The sequence below is a fragment of the Eucalyptus grandis genome, chromosome 6 (genome assembly GCF_016545825.1).
Source record: "Eucalyptus grandis isolate ANBG69807.140 chromosome 6, ASM1654582v1, whole genome shotgun sequence".
NCBI classification, from domain to species: Eukaryota; Viridiplantae; Streptophyta; class Magnoliopsida; order Myrtales; family Myrtaceae; genus Eucalyptus; species Eucalyptus grandis.
In genome coordinates, this window is record NC_052617.1 from 27,600,402 (window position 1) to 27,617,746 (window position 17,345).

The 17,345-nt window shown below is 39.2% G+C and overlaps 1 protein-coding gene across 2 annotated transcripts; it reads left to right on the forward strand.

The window, feature by feature from the left end:
- The first annotated feature begins 1,371 nt into the window (after nucleotides 1-1,371).
- LOC104449151 (auxin response factor 5) lies at nucleotides 1,372-9,080 on the forward strand. 2 transcript variants are annotated; one of them, XM_039315371.1, is made up of 14 exons: nucleotides 1,372-2,796; nucleotides 3,067-3,179; nucleotides 3,958-4,056; nucleotides 4,166-4,222; nucleotides 4,308-4,460; nucleotides 4,561-4,645; nucleotides 4,793-4,883; nucleotides 5,497-5,661; nucleotides 5,756-5,878; nucleotides 6,001-6,076; nucleotides 6,159-6,294; nucleotides 6,425-7,710; nucleotides 7,925-8,115; nucleotides 8,513-9,080. In XM_039315371.1, exons 1-14 carry the CDS (start codon nucleotides 2,691-2,693, stop codon nucleotides 8,637-8,639), a joined length of 2,808 nt encoding a protein of 935 aa, XP_039171305.1. In that variant the 5' UTR covers nucleotides 1,372-2,690; the 3' UTR covers nucleotides 8,640-9,080. The 2 variants fall into 2 exon arrangements, with proteins under 2 accessions (XP_039171305.1, XP_039171304.1); XM_039315370.1 differs by having other exon boundaries at nucleotides 1,373-2,805.
- Nucleotides 9,081-17,345: the final 8,265 nt, after the last annotated feature.

A 17,345-nucleotide genomic window follows, 5' to 3' on the forward strand; every position in this document is an offset into this window, starting at 1 on the left:
TCAGTGTGCAATTTAGTCATTGAATTTTTAGTTTGTTCAATTTGGTTCTTGAATTTTAACTTAATGTGCAATATAATTCATGAATTTTTAATTTATTCAATAAAATCCATGAAATTTTTGTACATGTTTGAAATAGTTCTTAAATTATATGAAGATGTTCAATATAATATCCAGTCTTGAATTAATGAAAGAACCACATTGAACATTTTCATGAGATTTATGGATTATATTGAACATTACAAAAATTTATAGACTATATTGAACAAATCAATAGTTCGGGGATTATATTGTACATTGGATTATTGCACATTAGGTTAAAATCTATAAACTCTATTAAATAAAGTTAAAGTTTATGAGGCTAAAGTTCATGGACTGTTTATGTCATAATCTTTAACTCGCATGCTCTACTCTGGGCATAACCTATAGAATCTATGGTCAAAATAATACTCCATTGCATAACTGATCAAAATGGTTCGAATTATCAGAGTCTGGATGTCGCCAACGGCGACGATACGACTCGATTGCACGAATTTATAAGAGGAGACATCATGCACCGACCGAATCATGCACAAGCTACTCTCATTTTTTAGGAATTCAAATTAATGCCCGCAAGGGAACTGACAAAAAAATGCAGCGGAAGGGGGCAGATGGGACCCACGGAACAGGGGCACGAACGCACGACTGCGGACTAATGTGGGACTACTGGAGTAAACATACACTCCCCCTCTTTTCTTTTCTTAGTAGACTGCTCCACTCTACGTGAAAAACGACGAAACGGCGCGGAGGCTCACCAGACGCCCCCAAACATCTGCGACTGCAACACGACACGTCGTCTTCCACGTTAACGTGCGCCTCCTCTGATCTCGTATTTGTCGTGTACCTCACGCGTGACCGATCCCGGTCAAATTCATCAGAAGCCGAAAAGCAGGACCAAGGAATACTTTTTTTTTCCGCCTCCCCCCACCCCCTTCTTTTGTTTTTCTATTTTCCCCCCCTTTTCCTCCTGTTTTTCCATTAAATAATTCTATAAACGATAAATTCATTCGATCAGATGTCATGTCAAATTATGTATTCCCATTTAGGAATCTACCGTCGTCGGACGCTTTATTAAATTAGCATTGACACAAGTATTGGATCGCTGAAAATTTAGATTTGAGTTTATCTTTATTTTAGATTACAAGCACCGCCGAATTTACTCGTTCACTTATGATTTTTTTGTAAATAAGCGTAAAGAAGAAATCAAGAAATCTTCACATTTTTTTCCCTACAATGATTGTTCATAATTAACTGATTCGAAAAGTGAATTATTATGGGCTAAGCTTACTTAACAAGCGTATCAAGGAACTTGCGCTTTGTCACAAGTCTCGGCATGCCTCTCATCATGCCTTTCTTTCCGACGGAAGAAACGAGTTGAAAGAAAAAGGGGAACCGCCCTTAAAAAACCAGGCGAAAGCCGGAGCTAATGGGAGAAAGGGAGGACGAGGGAAGAAGAAGGCAGGCGCAAAGCAAAAGGAGAAAGAAGGGAGGGGGGCTGGCGATGCGGACCCTCGTAATCCACGTGCTAAATTGCCCCGTTCGCTCTTTCCATTAATGCCGCCCCTGCCCTCCCCGCTTTTTCAAAAAAATCTCATCTTTCAATCTCTTTGGTGAACAAAGTCGGCTCTCTCTCTCTGTCTCTCTCTCGGGCGCGCGCACCCGTATCTTTCTCTGTACTGTTTTAAAGCGTTTTCGTGTTCTCATGGTCTTTCTTTCTCCCACCCATTTTCACATTTCCTTTTTCTTCACCTCTCCTCCCCCCTCTGCGTTCTTTTATTTTTTATTTTTTTCCAGTTTCATCGTCTCTCGCAATTTAAAGCTGCAAGGATATCGCCACTTATAGCAGCGGGGCAGCGTGCGCAGGATAAGAGCATGCACACTTTTCCCAATCCTCTCTCACCCATAAAGAGACAGAGAGAGAGAGAGAGAGAGAGTGTGTGAAATTTTTTTATAAAAACTGAGAGAGAGAGAGGTGTGTGAAATTTTCATTTAAGGGTTTGATATCCAAGTGAGATATTACAAGTATGGTGGGTTCAGCGAAGCACTTTAACACGAGTATTTTGGTGTAAAATAAAAGCCAAAAGTATATAAGTAGAAGGCCCCATATAGAGAGAGAGAGAGAGAGAGAGTTTTGTGCTTTGGGAGGCGTGGCTTGATGGAAACTGATGGGGGTTTTCTTTCCTGGGTTTCTCGGCAAGCGAAAGGAAATAAAAACCTCCTCCTTCCTACATTAGGATTGGCCTTCCTCACAGTGACTTTTTGCAGGCTCTGATCTTTTGGATTCTTTCTTGTGTCCCCAGCTCCGGTTGTCTTTTCTTCGATTTTGGAATGTGAGAGTTCCATACAACACAACCCAACACTCAGACAGATGGACAGACGGACAGTCGGCAATTCCTAATTTTTGTCATCCTCCTCCTTATTTTCCCCAAGGGACATGCTGATATGTCACTTCCTCGGTTCGGTTGGTGCGTGATGAAAAGAGAGAAGAACGTTCTTGGGTTTTTCTGCCGGTGGAGGACTAAGAATGGGACCATTTGATTTCTGGGTTTTGGTCTAAGAGTACAAAATGACGGGTTGTTTCTTTAAGTTGGGGTGGTAGAAGTAGAGAGAGGCAGGGATAGAGAGTTAGAGAGAGAATAGAGAGAGGCAAAGAGATGGGTTCTTCTGCAGAGGGAAGCATCAAGACTGGAGGGCCTGTGACTGTGACTCTACCGCAGCCTACTCTTCTTGAAGAAATGAAGCTGTTGAAAGAAATTCAAGATCAGTCTGGTTAGATTCCCCCCCCCTTCTCTCTCTCAAAAAAAAAAAAAAAAAAAAAAAAGGAACAGAACAGAAAATGAAAAAAGAGAACTTTGCATTCTCTTCGACTTCTTTGAAAATTTTAGATTCTTGATGAAGTTTAACCTGGCAAGTTTATGACAGAGCTTCCTCTGGCTCATACTTTCACTTTGTTCTATAGAGTCTTTGGCTTAAAGCAGTTTATTCAGATGTTCCATCTTTTGGTGCCTTGGGTTTTGATTTCATATTCAGGAGCTCGGAAGACAATAAATTCAGAGTTATGGCACGCTTGTGCGGGTCCGCTTGTCACATTGCCTCAGGTTGGAAGTCTGGTGTATTATTTCCCTCAAGGACACAGTGAACAGGTTTGCATTTTATGTATTTTGTTTCAATTTGTGACATACATACGAACACAGAGGGAGCTGTCTATTCTGGGCCACTTCCTTTTTTTCTTCCTTGGCCTCGTGAGCTTCTGCTTTTGTTCCTCTTGTGAGCTTCTATGAGAGATAAGAACTTGCACGTGTGTGCTGCCTGAAGTTATTCATATGCTCATGCTATTGAATTGAATCTTTTATCCCTGGATTTTCCAGCGTGACTTTTCTCGTTGTGACTCGATACAAATTTTCTATTAAAGGTCGGTCTGTGGAAATGGTGGTTTCTCAACCGGCTGATGTAGAAAGTTTGACAATTACAGATCGCCTGCTGATTTTCGAGATAGGAACTTCTAGCGAGCTGTATTTCTCCATACTTAAAGTTTCACAAATATGTGGGTACTACGGAAGTTTACTCGAGTTCAAAATCTCTTTACTAAAGTAAATGTGAAACGTTACTGCATTTTCTACTGCCTGGGGTTCTTTTTATTCATGAGAGAGAGAGAGAGAGAGAGAGAGAGAGAGAGCCCATCAGGAAGAATAGGATTTATAAACCGACTGTACATGCTGTTTGGTAATTCATTGCTGGTAAAGGCCTCTTTGAGTGCCTTTATAATGGTTTTCTGAGATCCAGTTGAATTTTTTAGAGCTATTATCACTATGCTGATTTAGTCCATATGGAGCACTAGTTGCAGAGTTTATATTCTTGTGCTGGGAATCACGTATTTTATGTCTTTCCTTTTCTGATGAGATGCTTATATGTTGCTGACAGGTCGCAGTCTCTACTAAAAGAACGGCTACTTCACAAATTCCAAATTATCCAAATCTCCCATCACAGCTTATGTGCCAAGTTCACAACGTGACTCTCCATGTAGGTGATTTTTTCTGTTAGACACCTAACCATCGACATTTTTAGATTGGTCTCTTGGCAATTTCATACAAACTAGTACTTATTAATCTTGTTTTAAAATGTATAATAGGCCGACAGAGAGACAGATGAAATATATGCTCAGATGTGTCTTCAACCTGTTAATTCTGTAAGCCCAGATGCAATTCGATTCTAACTTCTCATTTTACAAAGCAAGAAAAAGTTCCAAAGTCACAGATCTGTTGTTGGATTAGGAAAAAGATGTATTTCCAGTACCTGACTTTGGACTAAGGCCAAGCAAACATCCAAGTGAGTTCTTTTGCAAGACTTTGACGGCGAGTGATACAAGTACACATGGTGGCTTCTCAGTGCCACGGAGAGCAGCAGAAAAGCTCTTCCCTCCATTGGTGATGCTTCCTAAATCTTTGACATTGAAGCTTCTTGGCACTGTGGTAAAGCCACAAGCAGAGGGCAACAATTAATTTGCATATTAACTTTGCATTTCAGGATTTTGCAATGCAACCACCAACTCAAGAGCTTGTTGTTCGAGATTTACATGATAACACCTGGACATTCCGCCATATATACAGGGGTGAGAGTCGTTAATTGTGCAAATTCATTGTTAAATATGTTATGCTCATTCTGAATTACTTTTGCATGTTCATGTCATTATTATCATTGTCCCTCATGCAATTGGTTTTTGCTTTCTTGAGTAATTCCGTTTGTACATTTTCAATAGGACAGCCAAAGCGACACCTTCTTACCACTGGGTGGAGCTTGTTTGTTGGTGCAAAAAGGCTCCGAGCAGGCGATTCTGTTCTATTCATTAGGTATTTTCAATTGCATTATCCACTCAGTTTAGCTCAATGAGTTCCAGAACTGTTTGAGTTCTCTCAACTGTATGAGATTTCTTGTGGCTTTTTGTATGGTGAAATTGCTGTTCTACCTAGATAATTTCTTGACTTCCATAGTGAATACAGGTGATGTTGTCATCAAGCGAGTTAGGTTTGTCCTAGTTTAGACAAAAGCTTCAAATAAATCATTTATCTGAACTCTTACATTGGGCTGCCTAGTGTCTACCATGCTTCATCTATAGTTGTATTACTTGCTGGACCGTTGTTCTAAAGTCCAACTTTTCGTCGGGAGTCACTTGGATATGGGGCTTTTAAAATTTTCTAGATATAGTGCTTCTGCAATTTATTTGTTATGATCTAATTTGACGATTGCTTACTCAAGAAGAACTTTACATTTCAAATTGCAGAGGATGCTTCACAAATAGGTTAGTTGAGTCGTGTGATCCTCCATTGTATATTCTTCCCAAAAACAAATGAGTATCTCTTTTCTGTGGGAAGGTTGTAGGCCTTCACATAAGATGTGTCGACACAAGATGTCTTTTTCCTTTGAAGCTTTAAGGTATGAAGGACAATTACTTTTCTCTGTTAGGGATGAAAAGTCACAGCTGATGGTGGGTGTAAGGCGTGCAAATCGCCAACAAACAACGTTACCATCGTCGGTTTTATCAACAGATAGCATGCATATTGGCATCCTTGCAGCTGCGGCTCATGCTGCCACGAGTCGAAGCTCATTCACGATTTTCTACAATCCGAGGTTTTGTCCTATCTACCCTAGTCACATCTTGGCTTTTTCCTTTTTGTTTCTTCAACCTAGTTATTGACTTTTTTGGTCTCTCTTATCACTCCAGGGCATGCCCATCGGAATTTGTCATTCCTTTGGTTAAATACAGAAAAGCTGTATATGGGACTAGGATTTCTGTTGGCATGAGGTTCGGCATGATGTTTGAAACTGAAGAGTCAGGAAAACGCAGGTAACTTTCTGATGATTTTTCCAAACATGCTTCTTCTTTTAGTGGTTTTTATCTGAGTATTTTAGCTGTGGTTTCAAAGAACATACATAAAATTAGCATTTAGTGAAATTTTGCTCTTTCAGATATATGGGTACAATAATTGGCATTAGTGACTTGGATCCACTACGATGGCCTGGATCAAAATGGCGAAATTTGCAGGTAGCTTTGTTTTCTTCTGAACCGAACTGTGGACCATATGTTGCTAGTTTCCTAATTCAGCTTCTCACACTTGTGCAAACAGGTGGAGTGGGATGAACCGGGGTGTGGTGATAAGCAGAATAGGGTCAGTCCATGGGATATTGAGACCCCAGAAAGTCTCTTTATTTTTCCTTCTCTGACCTCAGCTCTCAAAAGGCCACTGCATACTGGTTTTATGGGTATTTCTCTTGCATTCGCAAACTTGTTATGTGGCCCAAATGTTTAGTCATCCTTGCTATTGCATTGATTGCTGCATGAATCAACCTGCAAGACCTTGCAGTCACACACTACTGTTCTTCCTACTTTCAGGAGGAGAAACTGAATGGGGAAGTTTAGTCAAGAGACCTCTTATCCAGGTTCCTGAAGGTGGAGGCATGAACCTTCTTCCTTTTGCTTCAGTTCCAAATCTGTGCTCGGAGCAGCTAATTAAGATGATAATGAAGCCTCAACCTCAAATTGTGAACCATCCTTCTCTTCCTCAAGATAACAATCCTAAGTTCATTCCTGGGCATGAAGTGAACACTATGCAGGGAACAGTGAATCAGAAGCCACAGGCTTTCAATACAGAAAGTGCCATTCCACCAAAGCTTATATATCCTCATCTCTGTCCTGATCAATCTAGTGCCATGGGTCTGTCATCTGAAGTTCATGTAACTAACAAGGTGCCGCCTCCGTACAAGACTGAAAATCAAGCACCGGTAGAGACAAAGGATGAAAAGTTGAATGTAGATTCCCACCTCAAAAAAGATGTACTAAACCAAGTACCTTCGACCTCCACTGGAGAGCTTCCAGAGGAAAATATTGCCTCTGGTCCTTCCAGTCAACAAAACCACTTAAACCATCCGATAATCCTCAACCAGAACCAGGGTCAAATTCAATCGCAGGCCTGTTCATGGCCTCCACAACCCCTGCAGATACCCATCGCTGATTCTAATGTGCTGCATGGGTCATCCCCTTTTGTAAACCCTGATGAGTTGATGTTCTCTTCTACAAATAAATCTGTAGCTGCATTAATTAGATCGCCAGGCCCATTTTCCATTTGTGGGTCACAAGACCCATCTGCCACTTTTGGAGATCCAGTAGGCCAATTACCTTTGATTAGTCAGGAATTGTGGGATCATCAGGGCATTAATTTACGCTTTCCATCCCAAGGAGACCAACTTACTCCACTTCCTGAGCAGGACCCGTCAAGCCTTTGTGGCATATCCAATTCAGTTTGTTTGAAGGATTTATCAGCTGAGAGCAACAACCAGAGCGGAATTTATAGTTGTCTTAACTTAGATGCTAGCAATGGCGGAAGTTCTGCAATTGATCCATCTATCTCAAGTGCCATTTTAGACGATTTTTGCACAATAAAGGATGGACCTTTTCCGAATCTTTCAGATTGTTTGGTGGGCAACTTCAGTTCAAGCCAAGATGTTCAGTCTCAGATTACTTCTGCAAGTCTTGCAGATTCTCAGGCTTTCTCAAGACAAGACTTCCCTGATAATTCAGGCGGTACATCTTCGAGCAATGTTGATTTTGATGAGAGTAGCATTTTGAAAAACAGCACATGGCAACAGCAAGTAGCCCCACCTATGCGCACCTATACTAAGGTATCAAATTGCAGTTTCTGTCTGATTGGCTGAGCAACACTACTTGATTTTTTCTTCATATATCAACATTTAGAATGCTTATGGTTGTCAAAAGGTTGTGTACAGTGACTTTTATTGGTTGGAAGTCGGATAGGCTTGTTATCTGTTTAAGTAGATGTTTTATTCTTGTTCCCTGTGCTCTTGATCAAAGCTTCTGATGAAATCTCTGGAACAGGTTCAAAAGGCAGGATCAGTCGGAAGGTCGATTGATGTGACAAATTTTAGAAACTATGAGGAGCTGTTATCTGCGATAGAATACATGTTTGGACTTGAGGGGCTGCTAAATGATCCAAGGGGCTCTGGCTGGAAACTGGTCTATGTCGATTATGAGAATGACGTCTTGCTTGTTGGTGATGATCCTTGGGAGTAAGTCTTTTGACTACCCATTTGTTTACCCAATGATTGTGGCGATTTCTTTTACTCAAAATCTTTGCAATGATGAATCACTTTTTTGACAATTACCAAAGGGTGCTAAAAAAAAATTTCAGCAGTCATTACAACCTGTTAACCTTCTGTTCTTACCTTTACCCGTGTCCTAATATTTGTTGCTCAAGTTTGCGTTTTGCATTATTTGCTAGTTTGACACTAAGTTTGAATTTTTTTCCTTGTTTCTTTAACAAAGTTTGATCCCTCATCTTCTTATTTTTATTTGTTGAAAAAGATAATACTTGTTTTGTTGGTAGCCATTCTCAACCTTGTAATTAATCTTTGGCCAAACATAGGTTTTGTAATTAATGAACTTCACAATCTGCATGTTGTGCAGGGAATTTGTTGGCTGCGTCCGTTGCATCAGAATTTTGTCACCTGTGGAAGTTCAGCAGATGAGCGAAGAGGGAATGAAGCTCCTTAATGCCTCCGCAGGACAAGTAGTGAATGCTACTACGTCTTAACAAGCAACACAAAAAGTTTATTTATGGCTCTGCTAACGCTCTGCTTCCCGCCTTTTTTTTAAGCTGCAAGCGACACAGTAGAGTGAAGAAGGAACATCTCGCGGGGATCATATCTTATTTAATAGGGACAATTTGTTCTGTAGAGTAATCTACTCATCAATGGAAGAGCCATGTTCAGTTGGTTGCGAAACTTAGAAAAGCAACTCCAACTCCGACACGTATTGTATTCCCTGCATCTAGGCAAAATCTGAGCATCTGTTTTTGGATTTTAAGGTACTTCTAGCTTGTGGCATGTAATAAAAAGAACCAGGTGTGGTTGTCCAAACTGTAGCAGAGTTTAGTTTCTGGTGCCTTTATGACTGAAGTAGTGATATGGTGTTGCTGTTGTATACATATTCACAAGTAATTATGAGGAGATTTCCGTGAGATTTGAAACCTTAACTGCTCACAAGACAAATGAGTTAACCTTTGGCTTGGAACTTCCCCCATTGTGTGGTTAGATCCTGATTAGTGCATGATATATCCAGCTCTTTGTCAGAGCTGAAGAAGCTTGTGTTGATGGAAGCTTAATTGCTGGTTTGTACCAACACGCTAGCAAGAGCGGCTCCTTCATTGGGTTAATTCCACTTTGCCACTGTCATTTCAAAGAGCGCGCCTTGGTTGTTACTAAGTCCGCGATTGCTTGGAGGAGTAGATACCGTGATGTTGTGTCGAGAGCTTCCTTTGTTATGCGATGCTTAGCTATTTGCGACCGCTCCACCTATGTTCAGATAAAAATGTCCTGTGGTCTAATCCAACTCGGTGCTCTCATCATGATAATATAGTTTCTTGAGCAATGCTCCCGCCATTAGTTTTACGGTGCTTTCAGTTCTCCGCTTTGCGTGTTTACAGCATGAAATACACAAGAAACCAGCATTCCTACGTTCTGAATGTAGCAGATTCAGTGTAAAATAGTTGTCTGAACTTCGAAGTGGAGCAGGGATCTGCGGCAAGAAGCAATGTTGCTGAACTAAAATCAGTTTCACTACATTGGAAGGCAGTGAATTCCTGCTGCTACAGGTTTCCTTCTGTTATCTCTGGTCTATGTTCTTCATCTAGCATTGGAACTGAATGAGTTTATGAAATGATATTGATATGTCCACATTTTATGGGTAACGCATGAGAAATCTCTACTTTTATCCGGGAAATTTTTTCCAGTTGCCACCATACATTCTGAATGAATGAACTGAACTATTAGTCCGATAGAGCTCTCAAACATCAAAATGCAAATTTTTTCTTGATTTGCGAAAGATACTTCCATTACTTGTTATGGATTGTTATGGATTCTCCTCTCGCCATTCTTCAAGGCTTCAGATTCATGGATAAAGATATTCGCCACTAATGTTGCTACAGTTGCTTGTCCATGGACACCACTAATGTTGTTTCAAGGAAAAAAATGCATCAATAAAGAATTTGAACTGAGCCTCGCATATGTTTAGTTCGTAAGCCCAATAGCTTTATCCTATTGTTATGAAGTTAGTAAAGCGAATCCATTAATAAAGTAAACGAGAGAGAACTTTTCAAGTGACACGAAATAAGTGAAAGTATGGGAAACAAATTTTTATAACTTATCTACAACTGTTCAAAGAGTTTCAGCTAAGGAATCAAATACGTTATGCAAGGACAACTTTCAAGAACCATCTGTAATTGCGAACTCATTTTAACTTGTACACTTCATAAAGGAAGACCAAAGGGGAATTGCGCGACTTATGTGATTTGCATATCATAAAACAACAGATGCGTCGTCCTGAACAAATTCCTTGCCGTAAGTTGACTATTACAACATGCCTAAGCATACATTCCAACAGTTTTTTGTCAGAGGATGTACGAGTACAAATGTTAATCGAAGAAGAAACAAACATTTCATCATGGAGGGAACATTTCTGGGCTTAGATCACGCGAAAATCTTTACGTTCATGGGCGGTCATCGTGCTGGTAAGGTCAAGATGATTAAGCACTGTACACATCTGCATAAAGAAACAGGACAATCACGTTCCATCCTGAAATTGATAGCATCACGCCACTAATTCAGCGTGTTAACAAGTCATCTCCATGATCCTACTTCTCGAGTCCTTGCCCAGAGGCAGCTTGTAGTGAGGCAAGAAGCTTTCAGCTCACTAGGAGTGTTGGGCCTCGATAGGTCGAGGCTTTCGAAACGGAGAAGCTCTGTTCCATCTTGGCAAGTTTCCTCTGCCAAGAATTCGATCTGTTGGAGGACATGAAGAAGTAATAATTGGGCAAGAAAAAGGAGAGAGCTCTTATAGCCACCTGTCATATTTGCATGTTTTGGCTAGAGGACACTCGGACAAATGCATGACGAAGCGAATTGCACGTTTACAGCCAAGAGGCGCATCTTTGGCCTTCTTGAAATTTGGGATAATCGGCAGAGAAAGAAAATCAGAAGGATTCACTTAGCCAAAACCGGAAAATAACGAAAAAGAAAGAGACAAAAGAAATAAAGAAAAAGGAAATAGGAAAGAGTTGAGGCGAAAAAGAGAAAGGAGCGACCGTAATAACGAGGGAGAAGAACATGAAGCAAGAAGAGACCGTAAAGAAAGGAAAGAGAACTTTCTCGACACACGTTTTAGACTCTTGATAAGCCAGATCAATTTCGACTGGTAAGGACTCGAGCCCTAGGTTCATGTAATCAGAGTAATTTTCAATGTTAAGAGCATAAATTCGGGGTTATGTGAATTATGAACTGTGGGTTCCGATTTAGAAGTTGTTAGGTTGTGGAGTTTTGTGAAAATAATAGTTTAAGTATTGTGGAGCCATAGGGTTTGATAACAATTGATTCTACTTTATTTGATTGAAACGGATTTTTCAAATCATACATACGAGTTATGCGTAATGGACAAATACATGAAATGGAGAAGATGTATGTTCACTATAAACAAGTTTCTTCATTAACGCATAGAAGTTTTGTAGTTGACAATGAAGCATAGTTTAGTTTTTTTTTTTGGATCGAAAAGCATAGTTTAGTTGACTCATTCATTTAAGAGGGGTATTAGTTGGATTTTGATATAGTTTTTTTTTTCTTTTAATTAATTGATAGGAATACAAGTGCGTTGTCTCAAGTAGCCTTCATAGGTTGATTTTCAACTTTCCTGGTGATTAGTACTTATCACTTTTTGATTTTATAAAACTCATGTCTAGAAGTGATGGAAAGACATGTCATGAGTTAAAAATGCATCACATATTTGATATTTCTTTGAAAAGGAAAAGTGATGTCTATAGCATATATGATGCATAATTTCAGGTTGGTCATTTATTACCTTATATGTTATTTGAAATGGTTTAGGAAATGTTTATGAAAGGAATCGCAAAAGATTATTTATATTGAGAAATGTTTTATGTAATGTATTTTACTTGATGAACCTAACTACGAAAGGTTATTTGATTTGGATTGTGAGCCTGACTTATGAAATTAAATTGTAGATTTGGATTTGTGGGTTATTGGAATCTGGAGAATGTATTAGTGTATTATGCTCATGTCACTATAATCAAAACACATTGAGGGAGTAATTATGCATATTATTATCAAGATGTCCTTTTGGGCTGAACCATTGACTAATATAGGTGGAAACCTAACTAAGAAAGACAAATCCGGTTGCCTTCGTCACAAATTTTAAGTGTGACTATAGTTAGATATTGAGGATGGAAAGAATAGAATTGATCAATGGAATAGATTATTGATGTGTGGTATGAGATAAATCAATGGAATGGACTATTGATGTGTAAAATGAGATTAATCAATGAAATGTACCATTGGTGTATGATTCCATGTTGTTGATTTAAATAAGCATTTCTATCACATAAAAAGTTTTGTTGAATTTTTTTTTACTCATTCTCGGTATTATACGTATTAACTGGATTTGAGAATAATGAGTTTCTGGTGTTACTTAGTAAATATGAATGGTAAGCCCTTGATCTGCATGAAGAGTTATATACTATTTACTGAGATGTGATTGCTTACCCAATTCATTCCAATCTTTTTCAAGTTCTTCAGCTAACAACAAATAGAGCATGAGCAATATTGATGGGGAGCTTTTGGTAATTGGATACGTTTGAAATGGTATTTGTTCAGGTTTACATTTTTAGTGTGGGGAAATATATTGCCGATGAATTTTAAAATTTGATCATGTAACCAAATTATTAGCTTGTCAGTTATATAGATCAAGATATATATATAATCTAGTAACAGGTTAATGTTTGGTTATGTTTATGACTGCTTCTTTTGAATAAGAGAACGGCCATGTCATTTTCTCTGCTCTTGTCAGATTTGGGGTATGACAGCAGAAACTTGTTTTGGGATGAGATACAAGTTCTTCTGGTTCTGTTGGAGCGAGTGGGACCAGGGTTGCCGCGTTGGGAAAGGATGCCAAGGCGTGATGGTAACGAAAGACACGAGACTGAGCATGTCGAGAGCTGATGAACAGAATGATGCTGATGCTCTTGAATTTCACTTTTCCGTCCCCTACAGATTGACCGGTGAAATACAAGAGAGGGAGGATGAAGGCAAAGTAAAGGCAGCACTTGAAATGGACTGTATTTAACAATCAGGAGCGAGTCATTCATTGGTTGTTCTAAAAAGCTTTTAATTACTTTTTGGGGGGGATCGAATACAACGCATGTAAAGGAAGAAATTACGTTTGTAGATGAAATATATGATGTGGAACAAAAATGTTCTATTAACAAAAATGTAAAGAAAGTAGAAATAGAAGAGATTGCAACGTAAATTTACAGTGGTTCAGCTTTTCCACTTGGACAATTTCACCATCACCACTCTTAACAGTCCAAGAACAAAGTTGGAATCTACTAAGGTAAAAGTTGGAGTTTCCAACAGTGTTTACCGATGAATTTGTCTTCTCTCGGAGCATTATAATTACTCTATATTTGTATAAACACTTCAGTCATTGCTCAAGCACTCTTACAATGATTTCAGCACACCCTCACAGAGAATTACAATAAGAAGTCACCTGGCTTTTCGCAAAAATAAACAATAGAAAAGTATACGCAAGCTTTAGAGAGTGTTGACACCCCTAACTCTCTCTGCCCCCATCTGCCCCCATCTACATAAAATCAATAAATTTGACCTTGGGTTGACCGGGTTTAACTGAAGATCGACCGATGAGATAATTAGCTCAAAACACATTTTAAACCTGAAAAATGGGTTGTGCATAATCAAACAAATTTTTTTAACATTTATATTAATATCTGACCCTTCGGGATAGTACGCTCGTTTATTGTAGTGTTGGGAAGATTGCGATGTCCCAATTTCAGTTGTAGATTGATACTAGGGACCACAAACATCCCAACACGATGTGTAAAATGTCATATCGGCCATGGTTGCAAAAAGTGAAAAAAAAAAAAAAAGCCATGGCATAGAAATGCAAACTGTCAGAAAACAATGTGGAAGCGAGAAGAATATCGAGAATAGAGAGAAATGTATTTTGTGCACTTCATTGATTGTTTCAATATACAAAGAGAATTAAATAATACAGAGGATGTTCAACGAAAAAGAAAGTATATTAGATCTACTCCTAGATTGATACAAAATAATCAATTACAATCTGGAAAATATATCCATCATAATCCGGTGGATCTTTGGCATATCTTCCAACACTCTCCTTTAAGCTGGTGGCTTGTATATGTCTAAGACACCTAGCTTGCTTAGGAGATATGTATGCTGCTGTTGACATAAAGGCTTGGTGAATATATCTGCAGGCTGTTCGGTAGTCCCGATTCCTCTTGTTTTGGTTATCCTTTCTTGAATCTTCTCTTGAGTAAAGTGGCCGCAAGTTTAAGTGCGGAATCATTATCACAGAACAGTAAGGTTGGTCCATTGACTTGTACTTTGAGATCCAGAAGTAAGCCTTGTAACCAAACTACTTCACACACGGTCTTGGCCATGGATCGATACTCAGCTTCAGCTGATGATACTGTTTCTTTGTCTTCCATGAAAGTAACGATTCCCCAAGTTTGATGCAGAAAACTAGTGATAGATCTTCGACTCATGGGACAAGTCGTATAATCAGCATCACAGTAAGCCGTCATTTCCATGTTGCAATCACGAGAAAGAATAATCCCAAGTCTTGGGCATGTCTTCAAATATTTTACAACATTCGATGTAGCATTCATATGGGACTGTTTTGGATTATGCATGAACTGACTCAGTGTCTGGACCGTATAACTTATATCTAGTCTGGTCATAGTGAGATAGATGAGTTTCCCAACCAGTCTCTGATAGCTTGATGGATCTTTGAGCAACAAGTCATTCTTTGTAGATTGTAGACTCACATCATAATTAGCAGTGGTCAACTTGACATTCTGCTTAATAGGAATAACTGCTGGTTTGCATCTTGATAGACTTGCTTTAGATATAATTTCTAACACAAATTTCCATTGGCTAAGTGAGATCCCTTGCTTTGAACGAGCTATCTCAATTCCAATGAAGTATTTGGGTGGTCCCAAATCTTTAATATGGAAAGTGGAATGCAAATATTTCTTGAGACTTGTCACGGTAGATTCATCATTTCCCATAATAAGTATGTCATCGACATATATAATCAACTAGATAGATGACATGCCTTTTGTCCACGTGAATAAGGCATAATCATGTCTGGACTATTTGAATCCTGCTCCCATAAGTGCATCCGTAAACTTGGCATACCACTGTCGAGAAGCCTACTTGAGACCATATAAAGATTTGCAGAGACGACATACTCTAGACTCTCCTTGTCTCTATAATCCCGGTAGAATGTCCATGTAAATTTCCTCATCCAAGTCACCATGAAGGAAGGCATTGTGGACATCCATTTGGTGCAATGACCAATCACGAAATGCAGCAATTGCTAAGAATGTGCGAATTGTAACATCTTTCGCTACCGGAGAAAAAGTTTCATGGTAATCAAAACCTTCTCGTTGAGTGAAACCTTTGGCTACCAACCGAGCCTTATATCTTTCTACAGAGCTGTTGGCTTTATATTTAATCTTGTAGACCCACTTGTAGCCAATCGGTTTTTGATGAGACGGTAAAGGAACAATGTCCCATGTATGGTTCTCCATTAATGCATGCAATTCTGTCTCCATAGCTTTTTGCCATCGTGAATCATTTACTGCATCATTATAATTGGACGGCTTTGTTTCCTCAGACACATGACTGATACAGCACATATGACCCGATGATAATTGATGAAAAGAGACATATGAGGAGATAGGGTAATGAGTACCTCGAGAATTTGAAGCAGCACAAACATAGTCCTTTGTCCATGTGGGCGGACGCGTAACACGCTTAGATCACCGTGGCGGGTTATTCTGTGGTGTTGGCTGTGAAGGTATTGAAGAAACTTGTGACTCCTCAGTTGATGCTGGAGATGCTGTTATTGGTGAAGAAGTATGCTCCTCCTCATTTAGTGTATCTGAAGTATCCATGGCTACTGTTGGAGAGGAAACTATACCTCGTGGCAGATATGATGGAGGTGCAATGATTTATGATTGTCCAAGAGATAGGTCTTCTTCAAATAAAAAACGATGAGTATCCATGCCCCTATCAGACTCATCATGTAAAGATAAATCTTCACCAAAAGAAAATATATTCTCATGGAAAATAACATCCCAAAGAAATCCCTAGTGGACGGATTAAAAACCCGATATCCCTTTGTGAGACTCGGATATCCCATAAATATGCATCGTCTAGCTCGTGGACTCAACTTATCCCGTGGCCCCACCGTAGTCACATAGCACAAACAACCAAAAACCCTCAAGTGTTGAAGTTTTGGTTTCTTTCCATATTGCATCTCAAAAGGTGTCTTCTAAACATGACTTGGCATTCGATTGATTAGGTAAGCTGCAGTGACCACACAATCTCCCCAAAAAGTCTCGGGAATGGAAGCTTGAAATTTAAGAGCACGGACTACCTCTAAGAGATGACAGTGTTTATGCTCAACAATACCATTTTGTTGTGGGGTGTAGGTGCAAGAACTCTCATACAAAATTCCGTTTGAAGAAAGAAAGAATGCACATTCACTATTGAAGAATTCCCTTCCATTGTCAGTACGAATACGTTGAATTGATCTTCCAAATTGATTTTTGGAGAGGGAGAAAAAAGTTCTTAGATGAGAAAGAACTTGACTTTTGGATTGCATCAGAAATATCCATGTGGCACGAGAAAAATCATCCACAAGTGTTAGAAAGAAACGAGAACCATCACGATTGGGTGTGTGATAGGGTCTCCAAACATCTGCATGGATTAAGGAAAAAGGGCCTTTTGCACGAGATTTGCTATTGTCAAAAGGTATACGAGCTTGTTTTGCCAGAGAACAGATTGAACATTGAGGGTAAGGAAAAGTAGCAGAATGACCCAGTCTTCAATGATTAAGAAAAAACTTATTATTGGTAGTAATGTTACACAATGATTGTTTATTCAATTCAATACAAGATGAATTGAAATTATTGGAAAAATTGGTCCAAAAATGATCAGGATTGAATAGAACACGACATGAATTTTCTTCACAAGCCCGAGAAACTGATATGAGATTAAAATGGAATTCTGGGACATAAAACACGTTCTGGAGTGTGACAAGATGACTAAGAATTACTATGTCAATCATCATGACATGGGTAGCATTCCCATTTGGAAGTTGGACTAAGATAAGAAAGTCTTTT